Source organism: Canis lupus, chromosome 10 (genome assembly GCF_003254725.2).
Source record: "Canis lupus dingo isolate Sandy chromosome 10, ASM325472v2, whole genome shotgun sequence".
Classification (NCBI taxonomy): domain Eukaryota; kingdom Metazoa; phylum Chordata; class Mammalia; order Carnivora; family Canidae; genus Canis; species Canis lupus.
Genome location: NC_064252.1, coordinates 28,966,614 through 28,982,330, shown reverse-complemented (window position 1 = coordinate 28,982,330; position 15,717 = coordinate 28,966,614). Strand labels below are relative to the sequence as shown.

At 48.0% G+C, this 15,717-nt stretch overlaps 1 protein-coding gene and 1 long non-coding RNA gene across 2 annotated transcripts in view; one reads left to right on the top strand and one right to left on the bottom strand.

The window, feature by feature from the left end:
* RBFOX2 (RNA binding fox-1 homolog 2) overlaps positions 1–520 on the bottom strand; it is a 273,967-nt gene extending 273,447 nt beyond the window's left edge. Inside the window, 1 exon segment of the mRNA XM_025461198.3 lies at positions 253–520. Within this exon segment, the coding sequence (XP_025316983.1) occupies positions 253–441 (189 nt within the window). The 5' untranslated portion in view covers positions 442–520.
* Positions 521–3,281: 2,761 nt separating this feature from the next.
* On the top strand, positions 3,282–8,427 carry LOC112674989 (uncharacterized). Its single transcript, XR_003145698.3, has 4 exons — positions 3,282–4,273; positions 5,372–5,510; positions 7,963–8,193; positions 8,284–8,427. It is a non-coding gene; the product is annotated as an uncharacterized LOC112674989 (long non-coding RNA).
* The last annotated feature ends 7,290 nt before the right edge of the window (positions 8,428–15,717 follow it).

Here is a 15,717-nt window from a genome sequence, read left to right as displayed (position 1 = left end):
GCAACTGAGCCAGGACCCCCGGCTCCCACTGCAGCCCGAGGAGCCCTGGAAGGGGCCGAGACATGGAACCCGCCTCGACCGTGCTCGATCCCCGCCAGAACCCGCTCGGCCGCCGGGCCCCGCACCCCCCGCACCCCCGCCCCGCCCCGCCCCGCCGCCGCAGGCCCCGCCGGCCGCCTCCCACCTCCACGCGGCCCCCCGCGCCCCGCCGTCCCGGCCCCGCCGTCCCGGGGCGCCGTCCCGCGCGGTCACCTGCATCCCGCCGCCGCCGCCGTCGGCCGCCGCCTCCTCGGTGCGCGGCCGCTTGCTCAGGCCGGGCTCGGCTCCGTCTCCTCCCCCTCCGGGCACCGGCAGCTCCAGCTCCGACTCCCGCTTCATCCCCCGGGCAGCGGCGCCGGGCCCGAGCTGCGGCGGCTGCTGCGGCTGGGCGCCTTCCGCCATCCGCCCGCGCCCCCCTCGCCTCCGGGAGCCGGGCGACCCGCGACAGGCCACCTCCCCCTGGGCCTCGGCCCCGACTGTCGCGACAGGCGGGCGCGCGCCTCCCCGCCCCCGCGTGCGTGCGTGTGCGTGCGCGCGGGCCCGGCGCCCCTCGGCGGCTGGCGGCGCGGGGCTCGGCGGCTCGGGGCTCGGCGGCTCGGGGCTCGGCGCTCGGCGCTCGGCGGCTCGGCGGCTCGCGGCTCGGCGCTCGCGGCTCCGCGCTCGGGGCTCCGCGCTCGCACACGCGCCCCCGGCCCGGCCCGGCCCGGCCCCCCGCGCCCCGCCTCTCGCACTCACGGAGCTCGCCCGCCGGCCCGCGCCCGCTCCTTCACACCGCCCCTCGCCACCCGCCGGGCCGGGACGAGCTGACTGGCCGGGAGCCGCCGACCCGCCACTGTGGCAGCCCCGGGAAGGCGGGCGCAGAGAAAGGAGGAGGGAGGGACCGAGCGCTGGGACTGCAGCCCGCGCGGGAGGCCGTGGCGGGGCGGGGGCGCCGGCGGCAGCGGCGGCGGCGGCGGCGGCGGCGGCGGCGGGGGCGGGGCCAGCGCCCCTCGGCAATCTCCGCCGCCTCCGCTCCGGGCGTCCGAGGGAGGCCGGGAGGAGATCGGGGGAGCTCGGGAATCTCCGGCCCGGGCGACGGCCAGTCCTGGAGGCGCCGTGCCGCGGGCGTGCCGGCCCGCGCGGGGGGGCGGGGCCTGCGCCGGGGGGCGGGGCCACGGCCCGGGGGGCGGGGCCACGGCCCGGGGGGCGGGGCTTGAGGGGCCGAGCGCCCGGGAGGGCGGGCGGTGCGGAGCGGTGACCTGAGTCCGCCCAGGTAGCCGCCTTGGTTCCGGGCCGGGAAGGAGGCGCTGCGTGGAGGAGGAGGGCTCGCTGAAGAAAGGGATCTCGACTCGGAAGGTCCAGGAATGAAGCCACCGCTCCAGGGCTCTCTGCGGTTCTGAAACACTTTAAGAATTACTGTTATCGCTTTCTGGTCATCGTAATAACACCCGGTGCCCGTAAGAGCTTTACAGCGACGCCGGGGTGGCTCAGCGGGTGAGCGCCTGCCTTCGGCGCAGGGCGTGACCCCGGATCCCAAGATCGAGTCCTGCCTCGGGCTCTCCGTAGCAAGCCCGCTTCTCCCGCTGCCTGTGTCTCTGCCTCTCTCTTTCTCTCTCCCTCTCTGTGTGTCTCTCATGAATAAATAAATAAAAGTCTTTAAAGAGAGAGAGCTTTACAGTTCGCACCAGGTGTCCACAGACCCTTTCAAAGCTGTTGGTATAAGCAGAGTAAATACCAGGATCTCCATTTCATTGATGATGGACCTAAAGCTTAGTTAAGTCCTGTATCTAAATACTGGCGGATCCAGAGCTCAGGCACCAGATCATATTCTCCTCCTCTGCGCCTTGCTGTCTGTGCAACACTTTATTGCTTCTCAGCCTTGTGCGATTGGAGATAAATGTGCAATAGTTTTTCTATCCTACCAGACTGTAAGGACCAAGAGGGCATCTACTTCCTCTGAGTTCCACCTATGCTCTGTACATTATAGGGGTATGGTGATGCTTTGTGAATGACCTGGATTCTGCTAACTAGCTTAACCAACTTATTTCATCTCTTTGGACCCCCACTCCACCATTTGTAAAATGAGGAGATGGTTTGGATCAGTGGTTGGCAACCAGGGCGATTTTGCCCCTTCTCCTCCGTCCCAGGACATTTGTCAACATCTGGAGACATATTTGTTTGTTACAACGGAGGGATGACGGGAGTGATCCTGATAATCTAGTGGGTAGAGAGGCCAGGAACACTGTGCAATATGCTGCTGTGAACAGTTATCCAGCCCAAAATGTCAGTAATATTGAGGTGGAGAAACCCTACGTTAGATGATTTGTAAGGTCATTTCCATTTGGGCCTATGATTTGTCCTTTGAACTTGGGTTTAATCTGGCCGGTTCTGAAATAGTACAGTGGTAAAGATCCCTGCTTTGGAGTCAGACCAACACAAATTTGAATCCAAGCTTCACCACCTACTATGCTTGTGATGCTGAGCCAGTGATGACTTAAGAATTTCTATACAGAAGGGATTTAGGGCCCGCACATTGCTTGGAAAGGAGGACTAAAGGGATTGTCTTGAAGCAGAGTTTTCAGAGCAAGCACATTTTTTTTTAACCTAAGCTGTGTTATAGATCATCAATAAAAATAGCCAAATTTTAGCTCTGCCACTTATAAGTCATGTTTGCATTGTAAAAACTGCCTAGCCTCTCTATGCCTCACTTTCTTCATCCAAAAATTAAGAATACTAATAGTACCTCCCTCAAGGGATTATTGTGAGGCTTAAAGGAGTTATCACACATTAAGAACTTCAAACAAATTGCCCCAAAGTAAGTACTCAATGTTAGCTATTATTATTATTACTATTACCATGATCATTTTATTCACATTTTAAATGAGAGTGAAAAAAGTTCATGATCAAGATCAAAGACTATCAGTATCACTACTATGGGTTTTTTAATTTACATAAGATAGTTTCTTTGTGGCTGCTAGAGATTAAGCTAGGCAGACCGAGTTCCCCAAATCACCCCTTGGTGCAACCGCTGTGTTGGGCAAATCATTTTCATCAAGCCTTATATTCCTTGTTTGTAAGATGACAATAACAGTCGCAATGTTGTTCTAAGGATTAAATGAGACAAAATAGAGCACTTAGCACAGTGCCTAACATATAGTGACTGCTTAACAAGCAGTAAATATTTATCATCCAATTTGTTTAGTGATTGTAAGCTACTGGCCAGGGGCCCACGGGGCTGGAAAGAGAAGCCCAGCATCTCTTAATACTGCTACTTGGGCAGTATTAAATATTCCATTAAACTGGAAATCCAAATGCCTATGGCCTGTTCTTGAGCTGAGATAGGCAACCTCAACCTAAGTCAAGGATCCCTATTGGCAATACCCCCCACAGCTGATGGGGCTTGAGCCTGTCCAACTAAGTGTTATAGCTCTGAAGAAAAATTAGGATATTTCATGGCCTGTGGAACAACTTTTTTTTTTTTTTTTTTTTTAACATAGGGACAAGTGGTTGGCTTTCTGAAAATTTTACCTTCCAAACTGGCTTCTTAAAAATTCTCATTCCCTCTCTACCTGCCTTGCCAAAGTACTGGAATCTAAATGATGCTAGATCCTTCCTGGCCTGTTCCATGACCCAGCAAGAAATGAGATTAGTGTTATTCAAGTAGCACACACGTCCCTAAGAAAAAGAGTGGTGTAGTATAGGAATGTTTGAATGACCAGACAGAACAAAGAGAAATTGGACCCTGCCCTGTAAATAAGCATTTAGGGAGAGAGAGACTAGAAGCCTGTAACTAGTAGAAGAGGCCAGAGGCGCCTACAGTGACACAAAGACCAGATTCATTTCTTGCATATACGTCTACAGCTACCTGTTTGGAAACAGATTATAAAACATTACAGAGGATGAGGACAATTAAAGAATCTTTTCCTGGAAAGAATTTTTAGCTGCAGAAACTACTAAAGTCCTAACATTTGTTCATTTATCCATTTAACAAATATGGGCAAGAGTCTAGGATACCAAGATGAGCAGAATTGATTCCTGATATCAAGGAGCTCACATGCTGGGGAAGAAGGGATGAACAAACAGAAAGACAACTGTAACACATCATGATAAGGAAGTCCTCTCTCACAGCAGTCAAGGATATGGTCTCTGGTATCAAACAGACATAGATTGGCATCTGCCTTGGCCACATATCTGAACTTGGACAAGATCCTTGGCGTCTCAGATGCCAAGTTTCTTCATTTCTGTGACAAGCATGGTAGGTCCTAATCCAATATCCATCCTCCTCTCCTTACTTACTAGCAGAACTCCAACTTTGTTCAGAGCAAAAATCTGCTTAGCTTTAAAAAAGGAAAGAAAAAAAAAAAAGTTGAATTCTCAGGCTCCTGCTAGCTAAGGGTGACCATGTAACACCACTCCGGCCAGTGAAATGTAGGTAAGGGATGGTGTCCCTTCCCAACTAAGAAGACAAAGCCTCAAAAAGAAAAAAAAAAAGAAAAAAAAGGGTTCTTTGCCCTTCATCCTTTGCTGTTTACCCTTCCTTCTTCCTGGAACACAAATTGGAAAACAGCAGATGTCTTATCTCCACAGTGACAAAAGCCACATGCTAAGAATATTATGGACCTGCCATAGCACCCTTAGCCCATCTACCTCTAATTTATTATTATTTGAGCAGAGTAAGTTCCTGTTTGGTTAAGCCACTGTGAACAGGTTGCTACCTGCAGCCAAACTTAACTCCCAATTCATATAATCTATAAACTGAGAATAATAATAGTATCTCCCACCCCCCCCCCCGGGGTTCTTTTGAGCATTAAATAATGCATGCAAAGCACTTAACATGACACCTGACTCATAGATACACTCAGTAAATGGTAACTTAGACCTCTTTACTACTATTATTCCCCCTTATTATCCTTATTAATATGATTAATATATGTGCCAGCAGCTCTAGGAGCATATAGGAAGATGGAACTCCTCCTGCCTGGGGGAGGGAGGATAAGCTTCATTGAGAATGTTATGTTTCATGTGAGTCTTTAAAAGTGAGGAGGAGTTTTCCCAGGATATGGGTTCTGATCAAAAATAAGCAAATTCTTTTGTATCTGCAAGGGCTTAAGAGGGATGAGGTACTGTTCACCAAGAGAAACATTTGTCTAGAAGGTAACAGCACTGAAATTGGGGTCATATCACTGGGAGGAGAGTCAGTACTGGCCATGGTCCTCACATTGAGACTGGAAGAGCTAGGTCGATGCCCCAGCTAAGTGGGTGCCTAAGCCCCTAGCCGCAGGGCTATTGTGGGGCCACAGGAAATGTGTAGTCCCCCCACCCTTATCTGTGGCTTTGCCTTCCACCATTTCAGGTACCCACGACCTGGAAGCAGAGGATCCCTTTTCTCATAACTTGTCAGATGCTACATTGCAACGCCTGCATCATTCAAACTTCACCACACTTCATCTCATTGTAGTGGCATGTTATCATTTCCCATCACTACAAGAAGGGTGAGTACAGGACAATAAGATATTTTGAGAGAGAGAGAGAGAGACTACAGTCATATAACTTGTATTATACTTATTGTATAATTTTTCTATTTTATTTTTATTGTTATTAATCTCTTACCAGGCCTGATTTAGAAATTAAACTTTATTGTAGATGTGTACTAATAGAAAAAGTATATATAGTATACAGAGAGTTCAGTACTAGCCACAGTTTCAAGCATCCACTGGGGGTCTTGGAAAGTATCTCCAGTGCATAAGGGGGGACTGCTGTAAGATGTCTTATGAAAGGTCTAATCAAATGCCAGTTATTGTAAACCCAGTACTCGGGTTACCGACAACGGTCAGACAAGTTGGTGGTCTAAATCTTTGTTATTTGTAAACTCTTTGAGAATAGGAGCCTTTTCTTAATCCCTTACTTGATTTCTGCGTCCCTAGCCCTGAGCATAGAGCTTGGCACGAACATGTGGCTATTCCAACAATCCTGAAAATATTTAAAAAAACCCAGCCTTAGCTCTCACATCCCCCCTGAAAGAACATATAAAGACCCAGAGCAGAGCAGATGATCTTAGAAGCGCTGCCTTAACCATGCAGTCTTCTAAATAAAGACAGAGGCTGGGGCCTGAGTCCTTCCCCAAAATTTATCATCTCTCTAATCAGGGAGAGAAGGGTAGATATAAATAGAAGAGAGTATTTTCTACTCCAAAGCTTTCTTTTCCCAAAAAAGAAAGGCGGAGAATACCCTTGATAATTCATCGGCCAGAGGAAGCGAAAGCAGCTCCTGCCATGTGGCTGGCCGATCTGGGAGCAGATACAGAGCCTAATGAGAAACTGAGTTCAGCAAAAGAGGGACGTGTGATGTTTAGGCCTCATTAGGACTATCAAACCAGCCTTTCTGACACAAACGCCGCTATTGACTTTGACCTCACTTCCCTACCTCCCTCAGCTCATGGCATTATTGAACCTGGGTTTTTCCTATAGGCCAGAACCTTGCCAACCCTTTTGCCCTTCACATAATGTGTTTGTCTGGTTTCTATTTCTGTAGTTTGATGAAGGATGATAGCAGGGTATTGAGTTGCTGTTTTTCATTTAGTGCAGTCACCATGCTCACCCTGCCCCTACCCCCACCCTGCTCTCAAGTCGGGCTTCCATTGTCTGTTTTGTGCTCTGTCCTAGGTTTGTATTGCTTTCTTACAGAGTGGGGAAAGACATTTTATTTTATTTCCCAGGCCCTAGTATACATAACCTCATGGATCCATCTTTCCCGTGGAGATGTAAGGTGTTTTGAGATTGGGAATGATCTCAGGAGGGAAAGATAGGGAGGGTTCAGCTATTCACAGAGCCCCTGACATGCGCTGGGCCCTGAACTAGGGGCATTTTTTTTTTTCTTTTTTTTTTTTTTTTTTTGGTATTTAAGCCTCACAACACATTCTTGATGCAGGTAGTATTACATCTCATTTTACAGATGAGAAAACTGAGATCCAGAGAGGTATAAGGACAGACTCAAGGTCACACCTGATGGTTGGTGCCAAAGGTCCCCATACTCCAAGTCCACTGCCCCTCCCAAGCCTCCCCATGTCTCTGTGGATGTTTTAGGGTAGTTTAGTTTGGGTGAGTACAAATCTTCTAAGGAAGAGGGAACAGAAAAGTCTTAACTTTTTGTTCTCTGAGACAGAACTTAACTGTCATGATCCTACCTTCCACCTGAGCATTAGCCCCTGGCCCTCTGTTTCGTTGTCCCTACCAGCACCTACTCAGGTGTCTTTCTCCAGGTCCCTATCTGCCATCTACCTTGATCCTGCTGGCCTCCACTGAGCTGCCTTGTCTGCTCTTCCAGAGTGCCGCTGACCTAGAGCCTCTCCAGGAAAGGCTCTGTCTGAGGCTTCGCACCTCTGCTAAGGTCACAGAAAACTCTAATTGTTCCCACACTGCTCTGGGGTCTTGGGAACCTCTGAGAGGCTGTCTCTGGCCTCTGCTCTGTAGACACCCTGAGGAGGCATCAGTACTCCTCATACCCTTGTTGCAAATGTGTCCCCCCATCCAGGGTCTCTGATGGGGACAGCAGGCATAGACCTCCTCTCCCTACAGAGTCACACCCACATAGAGCTCTGTGTCTCTGTGTCCTCCCTGGGGCTCCTTCGAGGAGGAGGTAAGAGACAGAGATCCTCAAAAGATGCAGCTCTGTTCCCCTTGACAGCTCACCTCTCAACTCAGCCCTTGCTACCTCTGTTCTCCTGGGAGAGGAGGCAACGCTGGTCCCGGCTGATTCTGATTCTGGGGAAAATCTCTAGGTTGCATGGAGCATTGATTGCATGATCAGAGTCATGGAAGGGTTAGACTATGGGAGTTCAAGAGACCAGACTTTTGAAACACAGAGACTTTTTATCTCAAGCCATGTGTTTCAAAAGTCTATTTTGAAATTCAAAAGCTCGGTCCTGACTCTTCTTTCTCTTTACAGTTCCACTGTAACAGTCTTACTCCTGAAAGAAAGAGAAGGTGTGAATAGTGGGAGGTACCTGCAGAAGGAGGAAGAGAGAACATGAGCTAACATTTCAAAGGCAAAAAAAAAAAAAAAAAAAAAAGGCAAAGACCATCCCTGCACTGTTTCCTCTTTCTGCCAACACAGGGAGACAGTGCCTAGCCTCCTCTGCAGTTGGGATGGAGACGTGTGCCAACATCCTGGCCAACGGTATGTGAGTAAAAGTGATAGAGGCCACTTATAGGCCTGGCCCCTGAAAACATCCCTGCTGACCCTCTGGCTCTCTTTCCCCCTATGCAGTAGCTGTGGAGGTCACCAGCTAAAGACAGTGACATCACAAGAGGGAAGGAGCCTGGGTGCATGAGTTGTCAACTGGAGGAGAACTGCTTATATAAGACACTGCCTTGCCAGCAACAGACAAGAAAGAAATAAAGCTGAATTGTGTTAAGCCACTGAAGTTTGGGCCGTGTGTGTGTCTGTGTATATTTTATAGCAGGTTATATACTACTTACTCTGAGAAAATACCTAAATATTGTTCTATCTCATAATGAATGTTTAAAAGATCAGAGATTAGGAATCAGAAGTGTAACCATTTTGATTAAAGCCTATGAAATTAAAGGTGCGTAAAATGACACCAATTTGAAGAAAATACTAAGTATTATCTTTGGATAACATTCAAAGCCTGATGTCAAAGGAGAGTGATGAGAAAGGAAACAAGAACAAACATCTCCATAATACCTGCCATACCGAGATGTTTTTTAAGTAATGATTGAATGAATACAGCATCCCTTAACTTATCAACTCTGGTTTAAGCCCAGGAAGTTGACTCTTGTAGGTTTTATGGGGAAGAACAAAGGAGGTAGAGATGAAGAAAAGAGAAGAAAAGGAAAAAACAGTGAAAGGCAAGGTAGAAATAGGCGTGTTCCTCTCCCTGTTCCCATTTTTCTGACTTAACAGTGCTTTCAGCCAGAACCCCTGTGATGTTGCCCTCTGCGCGCTCACAGAGTAAACACACAAGTAAAGTTGTCATTGCCATTTGTTATTGATGTTAATGTACAATATGAAGCTGAGGGGCGCCTGGGGGGCTCAGTGGTTGAGAATCTGCCTTTGGCTCAGGTCATGATCCCAGGGTCCTGGGATGGAGCTCCACGCTAAGCAGGGAGCCTGCTTCTCCCTCTCCCTCTGCTATTCCCCCTGCGTGTGCTCTCTTGCTCTGTCAAATGAATAAAATCTTAAAACAAAAAACAAAATGAAGCTGAGCATGAAAAATGCCACAGTGCAAGGCAGGCAAAAGCCAGTAAGGTGGAAAAAGCCTTTGGGGAGGAGAGGGTGAGAGGCAGAGGGAGAAGGAGAGAAAGACTCTTAAGCAGGCTCCATGCCCAGCCCAGAGCCTAATGCCAGGCTCCATCTCAGGACCCTGAGATCATGACTTGAGCTGAAACCAAGAGTCAGATGCTCAACCAACTGAGCCACCTAGCCATCCCAAAAAAAAAAAGCCATTTTATTCGTGGAACCATGCAGAGACTTTGGGGGCTAACAGGGGCTCACTAAATAGCACCTCTCTTCTCTATCAGGTCAGGAACCAATTTAAAGATGGACACAAGAGACAGACAGAGGAAATAAAAATGTTTGATTTATTACTGATAAACACAAGGTTTGAGTGTACAGCCAAAGGGATGTGCTGTGAATCTCCACTTCTGAATGAGACATGCTCAACCACCAAGCCACAGGCATAGCTGGAAAACCACAAGCTGTCCCTGCAGGGACAGACCCCTCGCTGCATGGGGTACACAGCTAATCAGAAACCCCTGCTCTCAGGGTCAAGCAGATCTGAAGAAAGAGTAAGGACGGTGCTGAGCCAAGCCACGTCCAGTTTTTCTTCCCTAGTCCCCAATCAGATAAATCACTCCTTCTATTAGGAGCCAGCTAAGGTATGTGGCAGGAGGCAATATCTCTAAATTCTCGGTGGCTTACAACCACGAAGATTTCTTGTTCATATATCCATTGTGGGCTGGCAGTATGTTGTCTTCACTCTGAGACCCAGGGTGATGGGCTGTTCTGTGTCTTGGTCATTACTGTTCTGTGGCAGAGGGAAGAGAGGAGGGCAGTGGGCCCCATGAAGGAAAAGGCACACCCGTATTCTCTCATTCCATCGGCCAAAGCAAGTTATGTGGCCAAGCCTGCCCTCAATAGCTCGGGGATGTTTAATCCTTCTGAAGGGAGCGGCAATAAATTTTTTTAATAAGAATATAATGACTACATTCCTTCTCCCTTGGGGAAACTGAAGACGTGGGATTCATTTTTCCCAATCTGCACCCAAAGGCCAAAAGAGAAGTAGCAGATGCTGTTGTGGCCTACCTTGAAAGTCACCTGTGGGTTCTGCTGACAATTCCCACACATTCCACACTTGTCACTTGCTCCCTAACTGGAAAGAAGGGCTTTCTTTGGTTGCAGGAATATGCCTGCCTCATTGAGCCAGGATTTCCAGGAGCACCCCTTAGCCAAGGGCACCCCTTAACCAAGGAGAAACAGAAGTTGGTGTATAAAGTTCCCATCTTCCTCATCTCTTTGTAGGACAATTTTGAGGTATTTCTACACAATCCCTCAAAGCATCCACAATGGGAGTGAGTCCCAGTGGCCTACAATGTTAATTTGCTCATAAACGTGCCTTTTTCTCTCCTTTTTTTCTTAAAGATTTTTTTATTTATTTATTCATGAAAGACAGAGAGAGAGAGGGAGAGAGAGAGGCAGAGACACAGGCAGAAGGAGAAGCAGGCTCCATGCAGGGAGCCCAATGCGGGACTCGATCCCAGGTCTCCAGGATCAAGCCCTGGGCTGAAGGCAGCACTAAACTGCTGAGCCACCTGGGCTGCCCCTCTCCTTCTTCTTCCCTGTCTTCCTTCCCTGCTGCTTCACTGTGCTTCCTGGGGTCATGACCCAAATAAACCACTGCACTCAAATCCCTGGGTCAGGATCTGTTTTGAAAAAAAAACCCAACTGAAACAGGGAGGGATGTTCCTCCTATGAGAAACCTATTTCCTAATCTCTCATGGTTCTCCAGCAGTTCTTCTGCCTACTTAGGTTCACAGCACAAAACACAGCATGGATGCAAAACTAGTCTTGAGCAATAACTGACACCTACCTTCCTTTCTTCCAGAACAGCCACCTCCCAGTGATATACCCAAATGACCAATGTTAAGGGAAAGAGGAGAGGCACCGCTATGTGTTCTCTGGGCCTTCTAGAAAATGTGGAATGGTTCCTTCAACACATACGTGCGAGTCGACAAGAAAGGTGATGTTGCAGACATGAAGGGAATGGGCACTATTCAAAAGGAATGCCCAACCCCTGTTACCATGGCGAAACAGGAAGGGTCTTCGATGTCACCCAGCATGCTTCTGGCATTGTAGTAAGCATACTAAGGGCAAGATTTCTGCTAAGAGAATTGGTGTCTATATTGAGCATATTAAGTGTTCTAAGAGCCGAGAGAGCTCCCTGAAATGTGGGAAGGAAAATTATCAGAAGAAAAGAAGGAAGCCAAAGAGAAAGGTACGTGCACTCAACTCAAGAGCCAGCTTACCCACCCAGGGAAGTATGCTTTGTAAGAACCAACAGAAAGGATTCTGAGCCACTGCTGAGACTCTTCCTGATGAATTCATGGCTTAATAAGTGTGAATACGTATTTACATATGTACATCTATAACCAACCAACCAACTTCCAGACTATAGAAATAAATAAAATAATTAACATTTGCATACCAAGCACTCTCTTTTTTTCCCCTAAGATTTTATTTATTCATGAGAGACATAGAGAGAGAGGCAGAGACATAGGCAGAGGGAAAAACAGGCTCCCCACTGAGCAGGGAGCCTGATGCGGGACTCGATCCCAGGATCCCAGATCACCACCTGAGCCAAAGGCAGATGCTCAACCACTTAGCCATCCAGGTGCCCCACCAAGCACTCTCCTAAACTGAATCTCTCTTATTTATTCTCAAAATAACCAAGTAAGGTTGGTATCATATTATCATCCTCAATTTTGTGGATAAGCCAAGTGGGGCTCAGAGAGGAGTCTCCTCCAGGCACTGCCACGTTTTGGCCGTCCAGTGCCAGCTCCTCTAGCTCTTGTGGGGAGGCTTCTGGCTTCTTGTCAAACCACCTTGACTCTGTGGCCATCTCAGCTGGTGTCAGCCAGCCACTGCCTTAGACATCCTGGTGCCTCTCTTTCTTTCCAGCCTGTCATTTAGGATTTCTCAACTGTCCCTCCATATCCATCATCATGTCTCGTACACAGTTCATTCACATTCAACAAACGCTGAGCGGCTTCTAAGAGGCAGGATTACTGTAAGTGCCAGAGACATGAGGGTACAGAGGACAGACCAGATCCTTGCTCCCATAGAGCTTATATTCGAGTGGGGGGAGAGACAGAAAATAAACAGTAATAATGTTGGATAGTGGTAGAATCAGAAAAGGATGACGGGATTGAGGGACAGTGGGGAGTTAGGGTTTTGTTTTGTTTTTTATTCATAGACACAGAGAGAGGCAGAGACACAGGCAGAGGGAGAAGCAGGCTCCATGCAGGGAGCCCGACGTGGGACTCGATCCAGGGTCTCCAGGATCACACCCCGGGCTGCAGGCGGTGCCAAACCACTGTGCCACCAGGGCTGCCCGGGGAGCTAGGTTTGATTAGGAGAACAGAAAAGGCATCTTCTCTGAGAAGGTCACTTTGAAGCTAAGAGCTCAATGACAAGAAGGTGCCAGTCATGGAAAGAGTTGGAGGGAGACTAGTCCATGCAGAGAGAACAGCAGATGGAAAGGCCTTCAAGGGAATACCGGCTTGAGGAGATAAAACTAGGAGGGTGTTAATAATAACACTGGGCTTCGGCGGTGTACATCTGTCAGAGGCAGGCACGCTGGAGTTCCATGCCTTGAAGAGTCAATCCAATCACAGCTCCTTACCCCCCACCTACATGAGCTGATTCTCTCTCGACACTGCTTGGAATGTGGAATCTGTTCCACTCCCAACTTTGGTGAGATGAATTGCTTCTTTATGACCCCACGACAGCACTGTGGCCCGTGCCACTGGCATGGCACCGCAGGTCTGCATCAGCTGTCTGCCTCCCTCCTAGACGAGGGGTTCTCAGGGAGCTGGAATCCCTCTCCCTCTCTCTCTCCTACTCTAACCTTTGGAAATGTGCAGGACACAGGGCGGATGTGCTAAGCATGCTCCCTTAGCACTCGGCAGCAGTTCCGGCGAAGCGTTTCACACGTTGTTCCTTATTAGCATGTCTGTCTTCCCCTCCAGCTGTACATCCAGGCGCAAACTCAAATGCCCACAGAGTCAGGCAGGGAGTGTAGGACTGCACAAGTGATGACGGCTGGGGAAGAAATGGAAAGCTAATTTTCATATAATGTCAGAAATGTAGATTTTTATGTGAAATCTCCAGATATTTAAATGCTGGCAACTAATTATTTGGAAAAGTTAACTGAGCTCTCAAGTGCATTTTAACTGCATTTACGATAAAATACATTCTAAGTGCATTTTATCCATACTGGTATTCTCAGTGTCCCACATAACAAATGACAAAGAATCACTGCTCAATAACATTTGTTGAATGAATGAATAAATGAAATAAACTTTATGGGAATTAATCATATCAGCTCTTCTCACTGGAGTCTATCTAAGGCTTAAATTGTCAGGACTTGGCTTAGCCGAAATTGGATTCCAGATGAAATGTAGGGTGGACTTCATTTTCATCATTACGTCGTGTGATGGGATTCCAGTTTGTTTTTCTTATTGCTCCACTATCCCAAATGACTCCAGTGGCCCTGGGGTTTTCTGGGCAGGAGATCAAATGTCTTCAAAGCAGGCTCAGCTGGGTTGATACACTCATCAGACAGACAACTCAGGAGTAAGTGCTTAGAATTCTACATTAGTAGAACCATAGAAGGTTAACACTGGAAGCACTCTTAGCCATCTCCTATGGACTAGCCTCTAGCTGGGTAGCCCCAATTAGCTGATGAAGAAACTGATTTGCAAAGCAAGGCACCCAAAGTCATGTGACAGCACCCCCCCCACCCCCGCCCCCAAGTCATGTCTCCTCCCTGCACTGATCGCTTTGGTTCTGCTCAGAAGAGGCCATATGCACTCATCTCTCATCATTGCTAAGGCAGTGAGCAGCAGCCTTTGGGAGAAACACCCACATGTGTCAGAAAGCCCTCCAGACTGGTTAAGAAAGTAGGCTGGCTACACACTCTTGGACTAACACCAGGACTACTGCCCTGAAAGGGTTTCCAGAGAAACAGAATTAGGTTGAGCACAAATCTTCTACTATCAGAAGTCCTTCTGGGCTTCTGGAGACGTGCTTCAAGGGGAGGGGCTGGGTCTTTCTTATTTGTGTATCACCAACAGCTCCTGGCAGAAGGCTTTCTGCAGAGCAGGCACCGAGTTATGTATTTGTTGAGTAGTGCTTGCTATGTGCTGGTCATCGTGCTAAACAGTGGTTCTCAAAGTAGAGTCCCAGGCACTCCTGGAGGCTCCTCAGGCCCTTTCCAGGGCTCACCAAGGTCAAAACTATCTTCATAACAATACTGAATGTGACTTCACCTTTTTTCACTCTCATTCTCTCACAACTGTATGTGGAGTTTTCCAGAGGCTACCTAATGTCTGTGTGCTTTTGAGTCTTGTGTTTTGACATTTTCTCAGTTTTAGTTTCAGACATGGAAAATGTCAATAGATACAACACACATAAGCAAGAGTTTTTTGAAGTCTTCAATAATATTTAAAAGCATAAAATGGGCCTCGGAACAAAAATTTTGAGACCCACTATTAGAAGGTTATGAGTATCATAAGAAAAAAGAAAAGTAAATCAGGATAGAAGAATTGGAAGAGTCCGAGGATGAGGGGCAAGTGATGGAGGCAGGGAAGTGGTGATGGGAAGAGGAGGGGCAGCTTACAATACCAAATAAGGTGATACAATTAAGAAATAAACCTATAAACAAATATCTAATTTCCCTGCGTTGCCTTTAAAATCCCTTCATTGGGCAGCCCAGGTGGATCAGCGGTTTAGCGCCGCCTTCAGCCCAGGGCCTGATCCTGGAGACCCAGGATCGAGTCCCACATCAGGCTCCCTGCATGGTAGAGCCTGCTTCTCCCTCTGTCTGTGTCTCTGCCTCTCTCCCTCTCTCTCTCTCTCTGTGTCTTCATGAATAAATAAATAAAACCTTTAAAAAAATAAAATCCCTTCATTTATCGTAAACTTAAAATTTTTATTGCAGGCAGCTGGGTGGCTCAGTAGTTGAGCATCTTCCTTCAGCTCAGGGCATGATCCCGGGGTCCTGGAATTGAGTCCTTCATGGGGCTCCCTGGAGGGAGTCTGCTTCTCCCTCTGTCCGTCTCTGCCTCGTGTGTGTGTGTGTGTGTGTGTGTGTGTGTCATGAATAAATAAATTAAATCTTAAAAAAAAAAAAAAGATATTGGTTAAAAGGGCACCTGGATAGCTCAGTTAAGTATCTGCCTTCAGCTCAGGTCTTGATCTCAGGATCTTGGGATTGAGCCCCATGTTGGGCTCCCCACTGAGCAGGGAGTCTCCTTCTCCTCTCCATCTGCCAGGTGCTCCACTCATGCTCTCAGTCTCTCTCTCAAACAAACAAATAAATAAATAAATAAATAAATAAATAAATAAATAAGAAATTGGTTAAGAAATAAGATTACTTCTTCTGGTAGCTTAAAAACTCCA